This window comes from Pyrus communis, chromosome 15, assembly GCF_041283825.1.
Source record: "Pyrus communis isolate YQ-2024b chromosome 15, ASM4128382v1, whole genome shotgun sequence".
NCBI lineage: Eukaryota > Viridiplantae > Streptophyta > Magnoliopsida > Rosales > Rosaceae > Pyrus > Pyrus communis.
In genome coordinates, this window is record NC_142579.1 from 3,288,252 (window position 1) to 3,306,092 (window position 17,841).

The 17,841-nt window shown below is 36.4% G+C and overlaps 2 protein-coding genes across 2 annotated transcripts; both read right to left on the reverse strand.

The window, feature by feature from the left end:
* Window positions 1–1,496: 1,496 nt before the first annotated feature.
* LOC137727683 (uncharacterized) lies at window positions 1,497–1,940 on the reverse strand. The gene has a single exon (XM_068466512.2). The coding sequence runs from the start codon at window positions 1,938–1,940 to the stop codon at window positions 1,497–1,499; it is 444 nt and encodes a 147-aa protein (XP_068322613.2).
* A 9,967-nt stretch (window positions 1,941–11,907) lies between these two features.
* LOC137729612 (lysine histidine transporter-like 5) lies at window positions 11,908–14,604 on the reverse strand. The gene is made up of 8 exons (XM_068468594.2): window positions 14,553–14,604; window positions 14,086–14,267; window positions 13,531–13,914; window positions 13,055–13,454; window positions 12,830–12,935; window positions 12,600–12,691; window positions 12,414–12,482; window positions 11,908–12,232 (listed from the first exon to the last, which is right to left on the reverse strand). The coding sequence occupies exons 1-8, from the start codon at window positions 14,583–14,585 to the stop codon at window positions 12,134–12,136; spliced, it is 1,365 nt and encodes a 454-aa protein (XP_068324695.2). The 5' UTR covers window positions 14,586–14,604; the 3' UTR covers window positions 11,908–12,133.
* Window positions 14,605–17,841: the final 3,237 nt, after the last annotated feature.

Below are 17,841 nucleotides of genomic sequence, written 5' to 3' on the forward strand. Positions count from 1 at the left end.
ACGACAGCTTACGGTTCTCGAATCAAGTTTCTTTTCTTGTGGATTATACATCCTAGCCTTTGCCTTGCACCTCCAAACACGAAGATGATTGAGACTAGGTTTCCTCAATGTCCAAATCTCAAATGGAGTTTTATTCACAGCTTTGCTTGGGACTTGGTTCAACACATAATTTGCCATCTTCAAAGCTTTTCCCCAAAGAAAATGAGGGAGAGTTGTGCGGCTCATCATACTTCTCACCATCTCTTTCAGCGTTCTATTCCTTCTTTTCGTGACACCATTTCGCTCTGGTGTCGTGGTATATTGAGCTTGAATACCACATTCTTCAAGATATAAAGCCAATGGTCCCTTATGTTGCCTAACCTCTGTAAACCTGCCAAAATATTCCCCTCCTCTATCCGATCTCAAAACCTTTATTGTAGTGTCCAATTGGTTTTCAACTTCTGTTATAAAAATTTTAAAACAATTTGGGACTTGTGATTTTCCTGAAATTAAAAATTCATATCCATATTTTGTAAAATCATCTATAAATGTTACAAAATACACATTTCCACATATTGTTTTTGTGGGAAAAAGGACCACATACGTTGGAATGGATCACTTCCAACAGTTTTTGACTCCTTGTTGAATTCTTCTTTTTAATTTTTGTCAACTTCCCTTTGCAACAATCCACAAAATCATGTAGCTCGGTGAAATTTAAATCAGGCAAAATATTTTCTTTCACCAAACATTGCAATCTTGTTTTAGATATGTGACCTAATGTTCTATGCCAAAGCATGGAACAAAGGTCATTTGATAATGGTCCTTTAACTTGCAATGAAGAATCAATATTATAACAATTTAAATAATTCACGACGGTGCAATCCAATTTCCAAAGATCATTATCTAAAAGACAAACACCAAGCAAATAATTCATATCATTCTTCATAAATAACCTTATGCTCTCATTGTCTCCGATGAAAGCAAAACCATTCCTTACAAGTTTTGAAGAAAAAAACTAAAGACCTAGTTAATGACGGAACATAAAGAACATCAAAAAAGTTCTAAAACAAAGCCAAAAGATAGTCTAAGCTTGAGGTTGCCTATTGCTTCCACAACTACTTTATTTCCATTCCTAACATGCACTTCAAAAACTTCATTACTTGTTGACGCTCTTCTTGAAAAGCCCTGCAAAGAATTGGTAATATGTATCAAGCAGCCAGTGTCAAACCACCAAGTATTTCGAGGAGCATCAACAAGTAAAGTTTGAAAACAAACAAAATCATTAATAATTTTATTACCTTTCTTCACTGTCCATTTATTTCTTTTCTCACAGTCCCTTTTCAAATGTCCCAATTGTTTGCAAAAATAACACCTCATGTTTTCTAAGTTCACCTTTTAGTTTTGAGGTTCTCTAGAGGAGGAAGGAATATTGGTAGCAACATTAGAGGTAGTATACGGCTTAGTTTGCGTACCAGTGTTCACCATAGGCCTTTTCGCAGTATTGAAGTTTACCAAATTCACAGTCCAAATTTGGTCTTGCTCAGCCTATTCTCCTCTTGCACACAAATGAAGACCATCTCGTCAAGGATCCACTTCTCCTTTTGTGTGTTGTATGATATCTTAAGTTGTTTAAATGATTCAGGTAGTGATGAGAGTGCCATATGGACAACAAAAGAATCATCAAGTGGCATCTCGAGATCTTTTAGCTTGGCTGCAGTGTCTACTAACTTCAAAATGTGCTCACGAACACTGGTTTTCCCATCGAACTTGAGTGATGTCAGAGTGGTCATCAAGTTGCCCATTTCAGCATTCTCAGAAACCTTAAACTTTTCACCCACAACCTCCAGGAAGTCTTTCACCTTCTTACACACTGGGATCCCACCTTTAACTGTCTTGGTGATTGACATCTTCATCACCATAAGAACCATCCTGTTGGATTTCTCCCACCTTTCAGCCTTCATCCTTTGCTCATTGGTGTTGTTTTTAGTCACAGCAGGTGGTTAGTCTTCCCTTAGTGCAAGATCGTAATCCATCAGTCCTAGCACTATCTCAACATCTTACTTTCACTTCTTGAAATTCCATCCATTCAAGGGTTCAATGGAGGAGAAACTTAGAGCATTCGAATTCACTGAAGAAGCCACAAAAAACAATCAAATAACTTCATTGAAAAAATAATCAATCATAGATACATGTAACACCTTTGGGCAAGATACACAACTGCATTTTATGCATATGGTCTGGTCATGCATCCTTATTGTATAGCCTTCTTAATTAGGGTTCAAGTTACAACTAAAATTCTAATCTTTGGTAGAGAAAATAGTTGGCTCAAAGACTAACTAAAAAGCTATACACTGATTAATAAAACCAACCAGTTAATTTAGTACCCTTTAGAGTATAATGTTATCATGTCATGTATTACGAATCACTCTCCATGCAACCTCCTTAATAAACATTTGTTTTAATGGTTTATCAACATGATTTCCTTTAAATGATAATGAAGTTTGATTTCATATCAATTTGTATCAACTTTGTATCAACTTTGTTCTCGAAGAAACACACTCATGAAAACACGACATTAGTCATCACAATAAACAAATAGTACAAAATGAATCTACGAAGAGCTAAGACATGCTCTGATACCAAATGTTGGAATTTTATTAGTTTAGCTTCACATAGATTACAATATTAACTAGAAGCAAAGTGTAAATCAAACTTGAAGAAGCCATTGTAACTGAGTTCACAAGGGTAAGTCTTCTACTCAATGGGGACCTTATGTTCTAACTAGAATATGGCTCGTTTATTCAATAAGAACGCACATTTCCCCTTGAGCAAGGATTGAACCTTTATAGACGTGTAACCTCAACCATTTCCTCCTATCACGGAAACAGTTTGATTAAACCCCACTTCCATTTGATTTCCAATGTGGGATATCCACTCTCTACCATGTTTATCCTTATTGTCCTACTTTAAAGGAAATAATATCTACTCATATATTAACTCTAACTAATTTCGGCTTCCACTAAACTTAAACCCTAATGTGATAAGTTTAAAGTCCAATAGGGTTCCAACAAGATCTCCTGTAGTCTAGTTAATTCTCAATGCAGAACATAAGCCAAAAAATATGAACCTCACATTCAATGAAGAAGATTAGCAAAAAATATAGTTGAAATGGCAAAAACAACGTGCATCATTTCTGCCTATTTATGATAAGTCCAATCTCATCTACATTTCAGTTTTATTGTATCAAGCACAACAAAAACTTGAACCGAGAGCAGTTGCTTATCAAGCTTCAAAGATATATGAGGTAAAACACAAGACTCGGATCATAAAAACGTGTAAACACAAATATCCTGCGACAAATGACAAGAGAACACGTGTACAAAATAATTGTTTATATTAATGAATTTGTAGGGTTACAATCCCTTTACAACTTGATCATCTGATTCAATTTCCGAAAGGTGTAGATGTGCAGTGTTGTTGATCCAAGGGTCATGATGACTTGATCTTGGATGAACGAATGCCGCAAGGTTTTGGCTCTTGGCAATGGAGGAACCGACATGTGTAGGGGTGCTTGGTGGTTCTTCACGTGATTTGACGAAGAACATGAAGCGTTTTCCAAGTCTTCTTGAGTGTTTTGGTGGTTTGAGTGCTTGAGAGTTTCAGAATTTCAAAGCATCAGCGTCCGCGTGAAATGATTTTTGGATCCATTTCTTTGTCTTAGAACCTCCTATTTATAGACTCTCCAAGCCTTGACTAAGGATGGATTTGACCTTGATTGTGGGCTTGATTAATTGACGAAAGAACTAGGACTTTATTTGTGGGCTGGTTCGTGATTTGACTCCATCAATTAACATTTGATTTAACTAAAGTCTTATTATATTAACACCCCAAAAATTATGTACATACATGATGCAGGACAAACCAAGGGAGTCTCGGAAAGATGAGGGATGATAACCTTGGAATCACTTAACCAGGGGCAATAGAGCATGCTCACGTCGCTAATCGTGGATTCGCTCACACGACGAAGCCAAATGCTTGATTTTAGAAGGAGAAATCACTCTCTTCAAATGCACAAGGCAAATACAATTTTTTAATTCATTCAAATCTCCCTAAACATACATATGAAGTCCTTTAAATAGAGAGCTTACAATACATTGGTAGGATAAATACTTATTACTAACGATTATAGTTACTAGAAACCTAATAAAACACGGCTTTGAAAGATGAAAAACCACAAACAATCAAATTTAATATAAAAACTATATTTAATGTTGTGCATTGCATCAATACTAGGCATGGGCATGGGCCGGGCCGAGGATTACATTTTCTAATATAGGAACCGGACATTAACCGGCCCGGTTGAAATAGGCCGGTTCAGACGGGGTCCACGGGTCCCCTTTTATTTTTTTTTTCTTTTTTTTGTTTGAAAAAAATAATAATAAAATTTGTACATATTGCAAACTGCACATATTTGAATTTTGCACAGATAGCAAACTGCTGCACAGATTGCAAATTGTACAGATTTGCACAGATTGCAACTACACAGAGTCACATACTGCATTTATGCAGATTTTGCACAAATTCACCATTATTCACATCCAATCTAAATACAAAGTCCAACATCCAAGTTCATAGATTAACAATACATCCAAAATAACAATATTACATCGTCCAATATCTAAAAATCAAATCAACATACAAAATATCCGAAAGAGGAATGATTTATCAGATATGGGAATAACTTTCATTGTCCACATTCTCATTCTCCTTATGTGTATGGGATCAAGTGAATGAAATATTCCCTGATGCTGCAATGATTAGCCAGCAGAGGACATCTGGTAAAATTATAGAAAAATTGTCTCTATACTGTCCCTCATTTCTTATTCTTCCTCCTCAAAAGTTCCAGATCAAGTAATGTTAAAAAACTTCATCAAAGTTGAAATCAAAACTTTAACATTGGTATTAAGAGTCTGTTGTACTTTTATACAAAAGTAAGAACACAAGAACTAAAGTGGCTCGACGTAAAGCCTATAAGAAATTAACCAAATTCCAGACTCAAATACGTTGAAAGCCAAATTTTAAGCCCAATATCTCCTTCGCGCACCTTCCTTCTGTCCCTCTGATAGGAGCATATTTAGGCGACTTACTTAGCTTGTTTTCGTGCATCTATGTTGTTAATTCATAATTGTTTTAGTAGTTTAAGCCATTTTCGTGTGTTTTTAGGTTCATATGGCTAAGGAAGCAAAAAGATGCATTTTGGAGCATTTTGGAGCAAATTTGGGCTTGGAATGGATAGCATATGCTTGGAGCCAAAGTGTTGGACGAATTTGAAAGCCTTGTATGCACTTTGGACATAAAACAAAGGGCCTAGCCCAATCAAACAATCCTTTGAGCCATGCAAAACCTTTAGCCCAATCAACAACCCTTAGCCACATGCATTCACATGCATCACAACCCCAAAACCATCAAGAAACACCATTCACACACACATGCACTTACTCTTTCATCATTGCACCACCATTCACACACACATGCACTTAATCCTTCATCATTACACCACCTTCTCCATCTTTATTCCACATGCATTCATCATAATTCACCCTAGCTACCACCATTCACACACACATGCACTTACTCTTTCATCATTGCACCACCATTCACACACACATGCACTTACTCTTTCATCATTGCACCACCAACTCAACACATGCATTTCCACCTTCCTACTTCATCATTTCATCCACATGCACTCTCAATCATAACAACCACATTCACTCTTAAACAATCACCCACATATTATCCCATTCCCCCTATAAAAACCCATGCATTCATACACAAAAATCACATCTCATTTTCATACACAACACATCACAAACACATCCAATCTTCCCTCATTGCCGTGAGCTACCATTCCCTTATAATCCAAACACCACTCCTCATCCATTTCCATAATTCCCCAATCCATTCAACACACCAACAACATCCCTTAGACCTTGTGCTACGACGAAGAGGAAGATAAGAGGGCCTAAACGTTCATACAATTCAAGTTTGAGTTGTTGGAATGTTTAGGTGTTTCTTTGATTCTCTTTGTTTTGTACCATGAGGAACTTCCTCTCGGCTTCATTCCATTAGATACACTCTCCCATTTCTTAAAGGATTTCGACATCAGTTTTGCTTCAAGGGTTCTTTCTTCTTAATCCTATGTTCACTCATGTTATATATTTTTATGTCAAACCTTTTGTAAACATGAAGTGTAACTAATCTCTCTCTAGGGATTCGATGTAGCCTTGCAAGATTGCCATGTAGTTAATTCGGAATTCTCATTTAATCTATCTATTTCTTGTTTCATTCTCCGATTTAATTGTGACTTAGTGTGTTGATTTTAATGCTTGATCATCATTTGAATTAACCACAGGTTGTTTAGCCAAGATTAAAGCACACATCATGCATAATCTTGGTAGATATGTGAATGAATGAAGGGAATGTTTTGCAAACATCCTGCCGAGTGTTCCCTTTGGTTTTGTGAAAGTTTCTTGTGCACTACATAGTCTTGATTAGGAACCAAAGTTGCACATCACAATTAGGCTCATGATTAGAGACATTTGATCAAATCCACACATCATATGGCTGATCATATCTAAGTGAAACAAACCCAAGAAATAAGTAGAGGGATGAGTATAATCTGACTTAACAAACATGGACTTGGCTTAGCAATGGTGAAATCGAATCTCTAGCTTCATCTCCATTTGTGCTATCTCTTTTTATTAGCTGTTGATTCATTCATTTTGTGTTTACTTCATTTCCTTATGCTTTAATTTACAATCTGTCATTTAGTTTAATCAAAACCTAAATCCCCCTTTACCTTATTGTTCAATTTAGTTTATGCTTTAAAGCATTTTGAGTCTTTGGTTTGTCTTAGTGTTTTAAAGTTTAGTTTTGCATTCTTTGAGTCTAGTATAGTGTTTTAGATTGTGTTTTTAGCGTTTTTGAGTCAAATCCAAGTGATTAACAATCCCTCCTAATCCCCGGTCCAGAACGATCCCTACTTACATACTTACTACAATTGTCAAAAAGAGGGTTTAATTTGTGTGCGTATAATTCTCGCATCACCCTCTTCTTTCTTTCCCTTTTTTTTTTCTTTTCTCCCTAGTGCGATAGCAATCAAAGCGGAATTTGATATACAGATAAGGGGCCGAGGGTAAAGCCAAATACTAATGCATATGCAGAACATGACTCCGTGCTCTAACAGGCCAACCAAATGGTTTGAGACTACATATTGTAAAACTCAGAGTGGGGATCGAAAGCTCCATGAAAAATGATTGTGATGCTGATGCAGACAAAGATTTTGACCAGTTTTTGCATCCAATTCAACTCAAAAGGAAGAAGAAATGTATAGACTCACACTATCTACTAATCTAGTATCTAATTTCCATTAGAACTTAGAAGTTAGAAGGCATCAAAGCTTGCCAAATTACTGCAAAATTATCAATTCAATCATCAATCTACTGCAAAATTAACTCTAGTAACCTAGTTTGAAAACCCTAAAATCCCAAATTCCAATTTAAAAACCCTAAAATCGCTACACCCAAAATTCAAAATTTCAAATTAATAACAAAACCCTAATTCAAAATTACCTAAATTTTAGAGGGATGATGGCTGGTACCAGTGTCCTTGACAACGGTGATGGGGTTGTTGTCGAAGAGGAGATAATCAACGGCAGGGGTGATGGCTTGGCCTCTAGGTCCTCTAGGATGTTGTCGAGGAGGATGATGGGTGGTGCCGTTGTGTTCGTCGAGGAGAATCGACAGTTGGTGAGGGGGATGACGATTGGAGTCGAGGGAACTGTCGAGGAGGGACTGAGACTAAGAGTCTGAGAGTGAGAGTGAGAGTGAGAGTCGAGATGAGAGAGATAGAGAACTTAGGGTAAAACTAAAGCTAACGGTTCAAATTAGATATGGTAGCTTATTCATCAATCTGGTTCGTCCATTTTAATTACAAACGAGCCGATCCGGGTACCCGCGGTTCCTCTAGTCCAGGAATCGGCCCGAACCAAAAATCATAAAAGCCCGCCCCATTTCTCTTTTTTAAAAATAGGAACCGGCCCGTACCCGCCCTGACCCGCGGTTTCTGTACCCGTTTGCCCACCCCTAATCAATACATGTCACATCCCAGTCTCGGCTTCGCCGTAGCACGATATTGTTCTCTTTAGGCTTACCATTCCATCACGGTTTTGTTTCTAGGAACTCATGAGAACTTCCCAGTGGGTCACCCATCCTAGGATTTCTCTCACCCAAACTCGCTTAACTTCGGAGTTCTGATGGAACCCGAAGCCAGTGAGTTCCCAAAAGGCCTCGTGCTATATGGAGGTGGGCATGTACATATAAGGCACATCACCCCTTCTCCCTTGGTCCCTACTTTTATTTATGGAAACGTCAGAACCGCCGTGTAGTCCTCGTGAGCCACCAAAGATGAACAGCTACCTAGAACCTGGGGGGCGCAAAACAGAAGGGTGAGTGGGTAAAAACAAAGCGTTTGAAAACGTATTTATCTTTATGAACATAATAACCCCTCTTCGTAAAACCCGTATAGTTTCTAGAAAATACTACTATGTAGGTATGAAAACCAATGCACAAGAGCATAAAAAACTGAAGCATGCCATGTCATGATATCTCAGCAATAATAAATGTAAGCCAGGTGTGAAACCAATATAAAATAGTATAATGCTAGTCGGAGTCACCTAACGTGACCTGTATGACTGGACCTGTAACTTATCAATCTAGGCTAGCACACGAGTCGGAGTCACCTAGTGTGACCTGTACGACAGGCTAGGTATAAATATGTACGCTCAAGTGCTACGATCACGTGAAGGCTGTGCGATAATTCGCAGGTCACCTATGAGTCGGAACCACTTATTGTGGTCTGTATGACAGGCTGGCACCAGACTTGGATCCAAGGTAAGCGTGCGGTGCGGGAGGTGAACAATCATATGAAAGTTGACCCTAGCCCCGGGCGGGAGCACTAATACCGGGGTGCAACCATGATGAGCTCTAAATAAATGTGTGCATACCAATGCAATACAACCCATTCATTCACATAGTACTCACCTGAAGCTTACCTGAGTCTCCACAGCATCACACAATACAATTCACAAATGTAACAATGCAATATTTAAAATGTAACTTATTTACGACATGGCAAGCAAAGCATAGTTCCATATGAAAGCATTTTTGGAAACTGTATATAAATATAAATATATATATATATATATATATATATATATAGAAAACAAATGCCCACTCACTGATAAGTAGCAAGATCGTAGCCCCCTAGCTTCGGTTGTCCACGCTCATCCTCGGGGTACATCTCACCTATATGCGATACAACTATTTTTACATTAATTAATTAGCATGTAAACAAAGCCTAGGATTAATTGCTCAAATGGGATGTTTGAATATACCAATGTGATCTACTCGACAACACGAACATCGCCATATCTTTAGAAAAAAATTTGGATGTCCGACGTGCCTTCACGTGCCGACCAAGGCACGGCCACACGAGCCGGCCATGCGTAGGCACGTGCCTGGTACACTGGACGAAAACCTTAACGGCGTTAGGAATATTCCGTTAAAATTACAGAATATTCCGTTAAATTCTAACTGTGTTACCTGACGCCGTTAGAATATTCCATCAACTTTGACGGAATATTCTTTTTCTCCTCTGGTGGACCTCGCCGGTCTCCACCGTCCGCCGTCTGGTTCGCCGGTTTCTGGAAAATTTTCAAAACTTAATATCTACTTCATTTCTCAACCAAAATCCATGAAATTTATATGGATTTAAAGGTCTTGAAGAGTAGAACACATTCGTACCTATTAAGAGTTCAAAATCGTATGAAAAATGGTTGGAAAATTCCTTGGAAAATCCGGCCAATTCTTCAACTTTCCAAACTCGCCTATATCGATGTCCGCTTCACTCCAAGATTACTCCAAAGTGTTAGGGAAGTTGCCTGGATACCTTTCCAAGCCTTAAAAGCTCGTGAGTCGACAGTTAAAACTCACCAAAACTGAAACCTAAGGGTATGGCTAGGTTCGTGAGTTTGTTAGGAGTGTGATGGTAGTCTTTGTAGGTTCGATTCGTGCTGTTTTGGTGTGGTTTATGCATGTGGGGTGTCTTGGGTGCAGACAGGAAGAAGAAAGGAAAAGAGTCGAGAATGAGAGAGAGAGTGTATGTGTATGTGTGTGTGTGTGTGTGATTGGCCATAATCAGAAAATAATTTTTTTTTTATTGGGCTGCCGTGAGAGAGATAGAGTTCTAATTGGCCCAAAGAAAGATGAAAGCCCAAAATCTAATTGGTTTAGAGGTAATAGGAGCTAATATAATTGGCTCGTGATTTACCCGTTTAAGTATTCAATTAATCGTAACTTTTTCGTTATGAATCCGATTTAGCCCTAACTCGCATCGATGCGCTCGTGACGTCGAGTACTATTTAATTACAATGGCAAGAATATAATTTAAAACTACACATGTACATCCATGTCACTAAGCCAAAGAGGGCAATATCGTCACTTTACACAGTAGGGGAGAAAATATATATAATAATTTGGGACGAGTCATCACAATACACTCACATTTTCTATACACCCCACATTTCTCAAATCTTATAACATTCATTTTTTATTTTGAGGGACTGAATCTAACCATTTGAACGTTTAGTTTGCCGAAAGATTTCAAATCATCTAAATGTTTAGTTTGCCGAATGATTTGAAATCATCTTAGTATTATAGTGTGCATCGACAAATGTCTACCTTCGTTAAGTAGGGTAACATCAGCAATGGCTTCATTGCTAGGTTTAACTTTGTGGTACGCAATTTTTGTTTTGACTTTCACGAACTTCATTTTTGCAGTGTGGAGCACTTGGAAAACATTGGCATCCTCCATTACTTTCAAACACTGAGAAATTGGAGAAAAAAATTCTTGGACGGACAAAGGTAAGGAGATTTCATGTAAACTCTCATTGGTATCCTTCTTCAAACAATTTGACTATAAATGGTGATTACAGATTATAATCCGCTCATTTTCTGTACTTTTCTTTTCCTGCAAGTAATATGGTTGTTTTAACATTTTACAACTTGCTATGATGCTAAGGTTTTACAAATGATTTGAGTTTTAATGCTGGTGAAATAACTTCGCTGCGTTTGCATAGATAAATTCTCGCTCTTGGATTCGATGAACAATTCATTTGGATATGGGAATATTATTTTGATTATTGCGTGGCTGGTTTTAAGACGTATACTCTAGGAAATATTTGAAATATTTGAAGCTGCACTTCCAAACGAATTTGAGATATTTGAAGCTGCATCTTTACATTGATAGATATAAATGGAGGTACAAGTACAACTGGTTAGATTCATTTGAACTTTTTCAATAATAATAATAGCAATTTCAAAGCTACCATGCTGTTTTCATTTTCTTGTGCATATTTTGTTCAATCAACATGTTTGTAGTTTCATTGGTTAGGGTTTTGTTCAACAATGGAGGGTGGGAGGGTTTTGATAGTTGAGAAGATAAATAATACGCTAAAAGTGATTTGGGGTGTATTTAGAAATTTTTTTTTTTAAAACCTAATAAGGTCAAAATTGTCATTGCATAGTGGGGTAAATAAGTCATTTAATATTAAATTTTAATGTGAGGTGCATTCAACATTTTGTGGGGTGCTAATATAAAAAACCTAACTAAATTAAAATCAAATAATTCATTTCTGCAGATGTTGACACTTGTCATTCTTGATGACTCGTTCGATTTTGATGAGTCATATCCATGTGTATGATTTTGTGAGACACGTGGCGCATGTCACGTATGCCCTGGCATGTTGAAACTTTAATGCGTTTGTGAACATTTATTTCACCGAAATTTTGATGCCTACAAAACGAATTCAAAATTTGCTATCAAATGAATTAATGAATTTTAGCTGACAATTAAACTGAGTTCCAACACTGCATTCTTGTTTTTGCAGAAAATCCAAAACAAGAAGGCAAAAACACAAAGGAAAAAAAAAAAGACAATGTGGAACTTTTCCGTCTATAAACCACATCTTGCAGACTATGTATTCGATGATCTATATTCTAATTAAGAAGAAAAACAAATGTACGATCGAGCACTAAGAAAACATTTTGTAACTTTTGGCTTGCATAATAATTTCGCGCGCTCCTCCTATGGGTGAAAAAAGAGCCAGCAGCACGCCTACCACGATCGAAAACTGAAATCAAACACAAAATAAAACATGTGGAGTTTAGCTCTTGCATAATATAAAAAACTTTAAAAACCATAATAAACTGAAAAACTAGCTAATATTTTATGAATATCACTCAATTACGCATTGAGATTTGACATGCGCATATGTGTGATGCGCATGAGAGAAAGTGTGTTTGCGAACATACCCATGAGGCCCACCAGTGCATACTAAATCTTTTTGGTTTATGAACGACAATCCACATAACGCAAGGCATCTACACCAAATTCAATTCAGCAACTTAAATACCGCACCTATACTAATTACCAAGATAAATACAATGTTAAATAATCTGTGTCGTTGTTTCATCAATTGAGATTGTATATGAACTTACGTAATAAGATGTCGAGGAGAACACTAAACCTCCAAATAGTCCTAACAATCCTCCAAAAAATGGAATGCACATTGCAATGAACCCTGCTACGACTGGAAAAAAGTTCAAAGAAAATCAAACATAATCTATTCACAAAAGATGTCACAGACTTGAGCAAAAAGATTAAGAGATCGGTCATAAATATACCGGCCAGCAGTAGTTTTATTATTCATAGAGAGAATGGTACTTACGTACGTACGCACTGCGAGCAAGGAAACGTAATAGCAATCCTGGTTTGAAACGTAAATTATTTACTAAAACCGACTCGATCAGATCAAACACAGGCATTGCAAAGACCTGAATATATATAATAAAAAAATAAGGAAGCATTAGCAATGAATTAAGTAGTTAATTGATAGTGCCGTATAATGTATGCATGCTTTTACTAGTTATAAAGTGTGTGTTTGTTCAATTACCTGATAGCTTCCTATAACATGGAAAAACACCATTAGGTTAGCGGCTGCGATGAGCCAAGCAGGTTTTTCTAGTGAGATGAGAACATCATCCTCTACAGTATTGCCAAAAGCCCAAAAGCCAGAGATTGCAACTGCAAGATAGAAAAATATTACGATGACGTAAGCCACGACGACGCCTCTCCACATTGCAATTCTTGAGGGTTTCTCTGGAGTTGAAGGGATTGTGGCTTGAATCTCTAAAGCCACGCTGTGTCCGGCAAAAGCAAATGCTATTGTTCCTAATCCACCCAACATATCAAATACTTGGCTTGGTGTCGTATGAGATCGAAGTGAATGATCAACATGCGCGTGGTTATTTACACCCATGATTGTCGATGTCACAAATGCTATCATCGCGTAACTGCATGCAACAAATATATAGCATTATCATCAGAAATAACTAAGAAATGTATGATTAAGAAGGACGGAATATATACCCGCAAGACATGAGTGCCGCGAGGAGAGAAATTCCTTTCAGAGAATTGAAATTGGGAGATTGGGAGAGCCCTAATTGCAAAACAATAAAGAAGAGGATGAAATATGTTTGTCTAATATGGCCTATGCTTGGAACAACGAGTTCGAAGAATTTTTTCAATGACTTGCCACCAGTGACTGTATACACAATGCATGAAGCCACTTGCACAGTCATCTGCTGCGGCATAATAATCCAGTACCCTAGTTTTGGCCCAAAACAATGCTGCCCTAGTTCCGGGTATCGATCAAAACGCTGCCCCGGTACTATTTCATGCAGTCTAATCAGTTGCCAGAATGAGTAGAAAGTGATCACCCATGACAAGAAAATGGCTGCAATTCCAGGGCCCCTGAACAAATAAATATCAACGTACCATAAGATCAAACGTAAGTATCTCGAAATTTTATTTAGTTTATATATGTGGTATATATTAGCAAGAACTAAATTTCGTACTCGTGTAACTATATATATGTATCTATATATATATTTTTAATATATAGAAAAAAGAAGAATACATTACCAGCCACATCCTGATAATGCATATGGTAAGCCCAGTATTCCTGCACCAACAACAGCCGTGATATTGTGGAAAGCTGAGTACCACCATTTTGCATTCCTGTCAGCAGTGATGGGCAGCCAGTTATTTATATCGAGTTGCTCTTGGGTCCTTCTAGCTGCTTCATTTTCATTCGTAGTGTTTCCCTGGATTTTAGTTGCATATATACAAATATATATTAGGTTTGTTTACGAACAGCCATCAAGATACAAAATAGAAACCCAAAGTAAACTAGCTAGCTATTGATCTAGTGGAATTATGAGTATATCATAGATAGATCGATGAATCGGCATTCACATATTGGGCTGCTTCCCCGGATTTGGATTTCATAGCAACATTAAATTGTGTATTGTGATTAGCAAAGTACAAAAGATTGCCAAAACTAAAGAAATGTGTATATTTTGATGAATCTCATAAACATATGCACTTACCGCTTGAGCACTTGAGTGATCTTGGTCGGTCATTGTGGTAGATTGATTAACTAGCTTGCCAAAAAGGGTTAGTGTCAGAAGTATAGTAATGTGGGGAGCTTAAATACTAAAATTTAGATAGAGTGGAGTCTGCATCTTTGAGATCCTAATTTGTTGGGTTTTGAATCAGTCATGGAGTCTAAACTACAGTGTTGTGGTGAGCTGAGCAGTGCAGTGGAGAAAATAAAGGAACAACCAGATCAGCCTTATCTGATGTAATTATATGATTACAACTAAGTGATTCATCACTCCATTAGGAAATAAATAATTATCGTAATCAAATATCTTTCCTATTTTCTAGCAAATTGTCCATGATTTTTTCCTTGTAATTTGTTTTGCAAAATCGTTGAATAATTACACTCGCACATAATTCCTAAGCATTTTGATAAAGAAAACCCTAGCAGTAATAACCAAATTAAAATAAAAAATAGTGAAAACCCTAGACACAACAATTTTTGTGGATCATCTTTAAATTTTGTTAGATCACGAAAATCACTCGAGAAAGTTATACAAGAGAAATTATACACATACGAAAGCCTAGTTATTGTTAACCACCATAGGGTAACTTAGTGGTTAGGGACGAATTCCAAACCCGTATTTCATGTGGCTCGTCTTGGGTTCGATTCCTGGCGCATCGACTGAAATGCATCAGTGAGTTTTTCTGGCTCCCAAAAAGGTAATTAACCTGTTGTGGCGAAGCCACTAACTGGTCCCTTTTAAAATAAAAAAATAAAAAATAATCCTGGTTATTGTTTGAGGCAGGGTGCATAGTGCATCAAGGGCAATTGTTCAAACTATTTGGCTAAGGTTTGTTATGGAGGATTTAGGCGAACTTCAAACAGAAGCAACTCCACTAAAGTGTGATAACACTTAAGCAATTTCCATCACTAAGAAGCATGTTTTCATTAGAAAACCAAGCACACTGACAAAATATATCACTTTGTCAATGATGGTTATTGTTTGAGGCAGGGTACATAGTGCATCAAGGGCAATTGTTCAAACTATTTGGCTAAGGTTTGTTATGGAGGATTTAGGCGAACTTCAAACAGAAGCAACTCCACTAAAGTGTGATAACACTTAAGCAATTTCCATCACCAAGAATCATGTTTTCATTAGAAAACCAAGCACATTGACAAAATATATCACTTTGTCAATGATGCACTTCAAGGGGGTGTTATTGATTTGATCTACTGTCCAAACAAAAGAACAGGTTGTAGGTATATATTCCCAAAAGCATTAGCGAAGGATCAGTTCAATTATCTCAAACAGCTTCTTGGAGTGAAATCAATATACAATTTAAAGGAGAGTGTTGAATTATAAATTGCCACACTGATTTGTTGTTGGCGGAGTTAATTAGAAATGTTGTTGTGAATCTATTATGACTCAAAGGTCTTAGTTGTGCCACTTGTCTTAGACTCATAGGTTGTAAGATGGATGGCTAGGATTACTTGATGTAACCGTTAGAGCCAAGCTCAAGTGCTCATCACTCTCTCTGAATGAATGAACATTCTCTATTTTTCACAGTTTTTAGAAAATATCATTCTTTTCCAAAACAATCCAAAAATATACAAACTCGTTTTGATATACATATTTTCTTTTTACATTCATAAATACAATATATCTAATGAATTCTAACATGAACATGTGATTTGGTAGACATACTTTGTTGTCACTAGTTTATCACGTTACAAGCCTTTTAGTAGGATGAATAATTGACCATTTAATATGTGAAAAAGATTAACTGACAAGATAAACACCTCTAAAACTATTAATTGATTATTAGCGAGAATTTCTCGTAATCTCATCCCTAATGAAGATTTTCTCCATTAATAGCACGTTTATGTAAAGGTAATTGGAATCAAAATAGAGAATTGAACTATGGTTACGGGATACTCTTGTGTTTACGTAATATTGGGGAATAAAAAAATGGAACTTTAATGAAAAGGGGTTGGGCTAACTTTAATTTAACCAAAAATCACTCTAAACTATTATTTTATCAAAATGTCTGAAAATTTAATCCTAAGGACACAACTATTCATGTATCAAGCCCTACAAACAGAACAACTCATGGACTACATTAAAAGCCCAAACCCAACAATAAATATTTTTATTCAAAATTGCCTCTAACGGAATCCAACCAAGCCCGTTATTCTATTCAAATCCAACTGTGATTGAAAATTAAATTCCATTTTCTTTTTCCATGACAAAGCATTAATGTCTACCTTGTTTTTTACACCCTCTCTTTCTCTCTTTTTTATGGGTTTTCTTCTCCAACCCTCTCTTCTTCTCCATGAATTTGCATAAACTTGTCACCAATTCGTTTTTTTTTTTTTTTTTTTTTAAATTGTTACACATATTTGAAAATTAACTGTGATCGAAAACTGACCGCACGATATACGATGAACGGATATGATTTGAGGATCTCCAGAATCCTCACAAAGAGGATCCTCATTCATGTTAGTGCATTCACCTTCTTTACCTAACATAAAAAGGTTAAAGTTTTACCCTTCTAGAATTTCCAAATTTCACTCTGAAACTTAATGTGCTCTCTTTGTAATTGAATCCAACATTGTACGTTCTATTTCCAAGAAAAGCAAATTCCACATCAAGCAATAGTGTGGGTTATTTTGTTGTAGTTTCAGAAATAGTGTGGGTTATTTTACTGTAGTTTCAAAAATAATGTAGGTTATTTCAGTTTTAAAAAATAGTGTGTAATTTTGGTATAGTTCCAAAATATTAGGTTATATTGGATCAGTTTCAGAAATACTGTATGTTATTTTGTTGTAATTCCAGAAATAATGGTTATTTTGTTCTCTTTCATAAATAGTGTGAAATATTTTCGTTCAGTCTTTAGAAATAGTATGTAAATTTGCATTAGTTCCAAACATAGTGTGAGTTATTTTGGCTATGTTTCTGAAATAATATTGGTTATTTTGTTGTAGTTTCAAAAAGAGTGTAGGTTATTTTGGTTCAATTTCAGAAATAGTGTGAGTTATTTTTGCCATGTTTCAGAAATAATGTTGGTTATTTTGCTATAGTTTCCAAAATAGTGTAGGTTATTTTGGTTCAGTTTTAGAAGTAGTATGAGTTTTTTTGCTGTGGTTCCATAAATAATGTGAGTTATTTTGGTTTTGTTTCATAAATATTGTAAGTTATTGTGTTGTGGTTCCATAAATAGTGTGAGTTATTTTGGTTATATTTCAAAAATAGTGTGTGTTATTTTGTTGTGGTTCCATAAATAGTGTGAGTT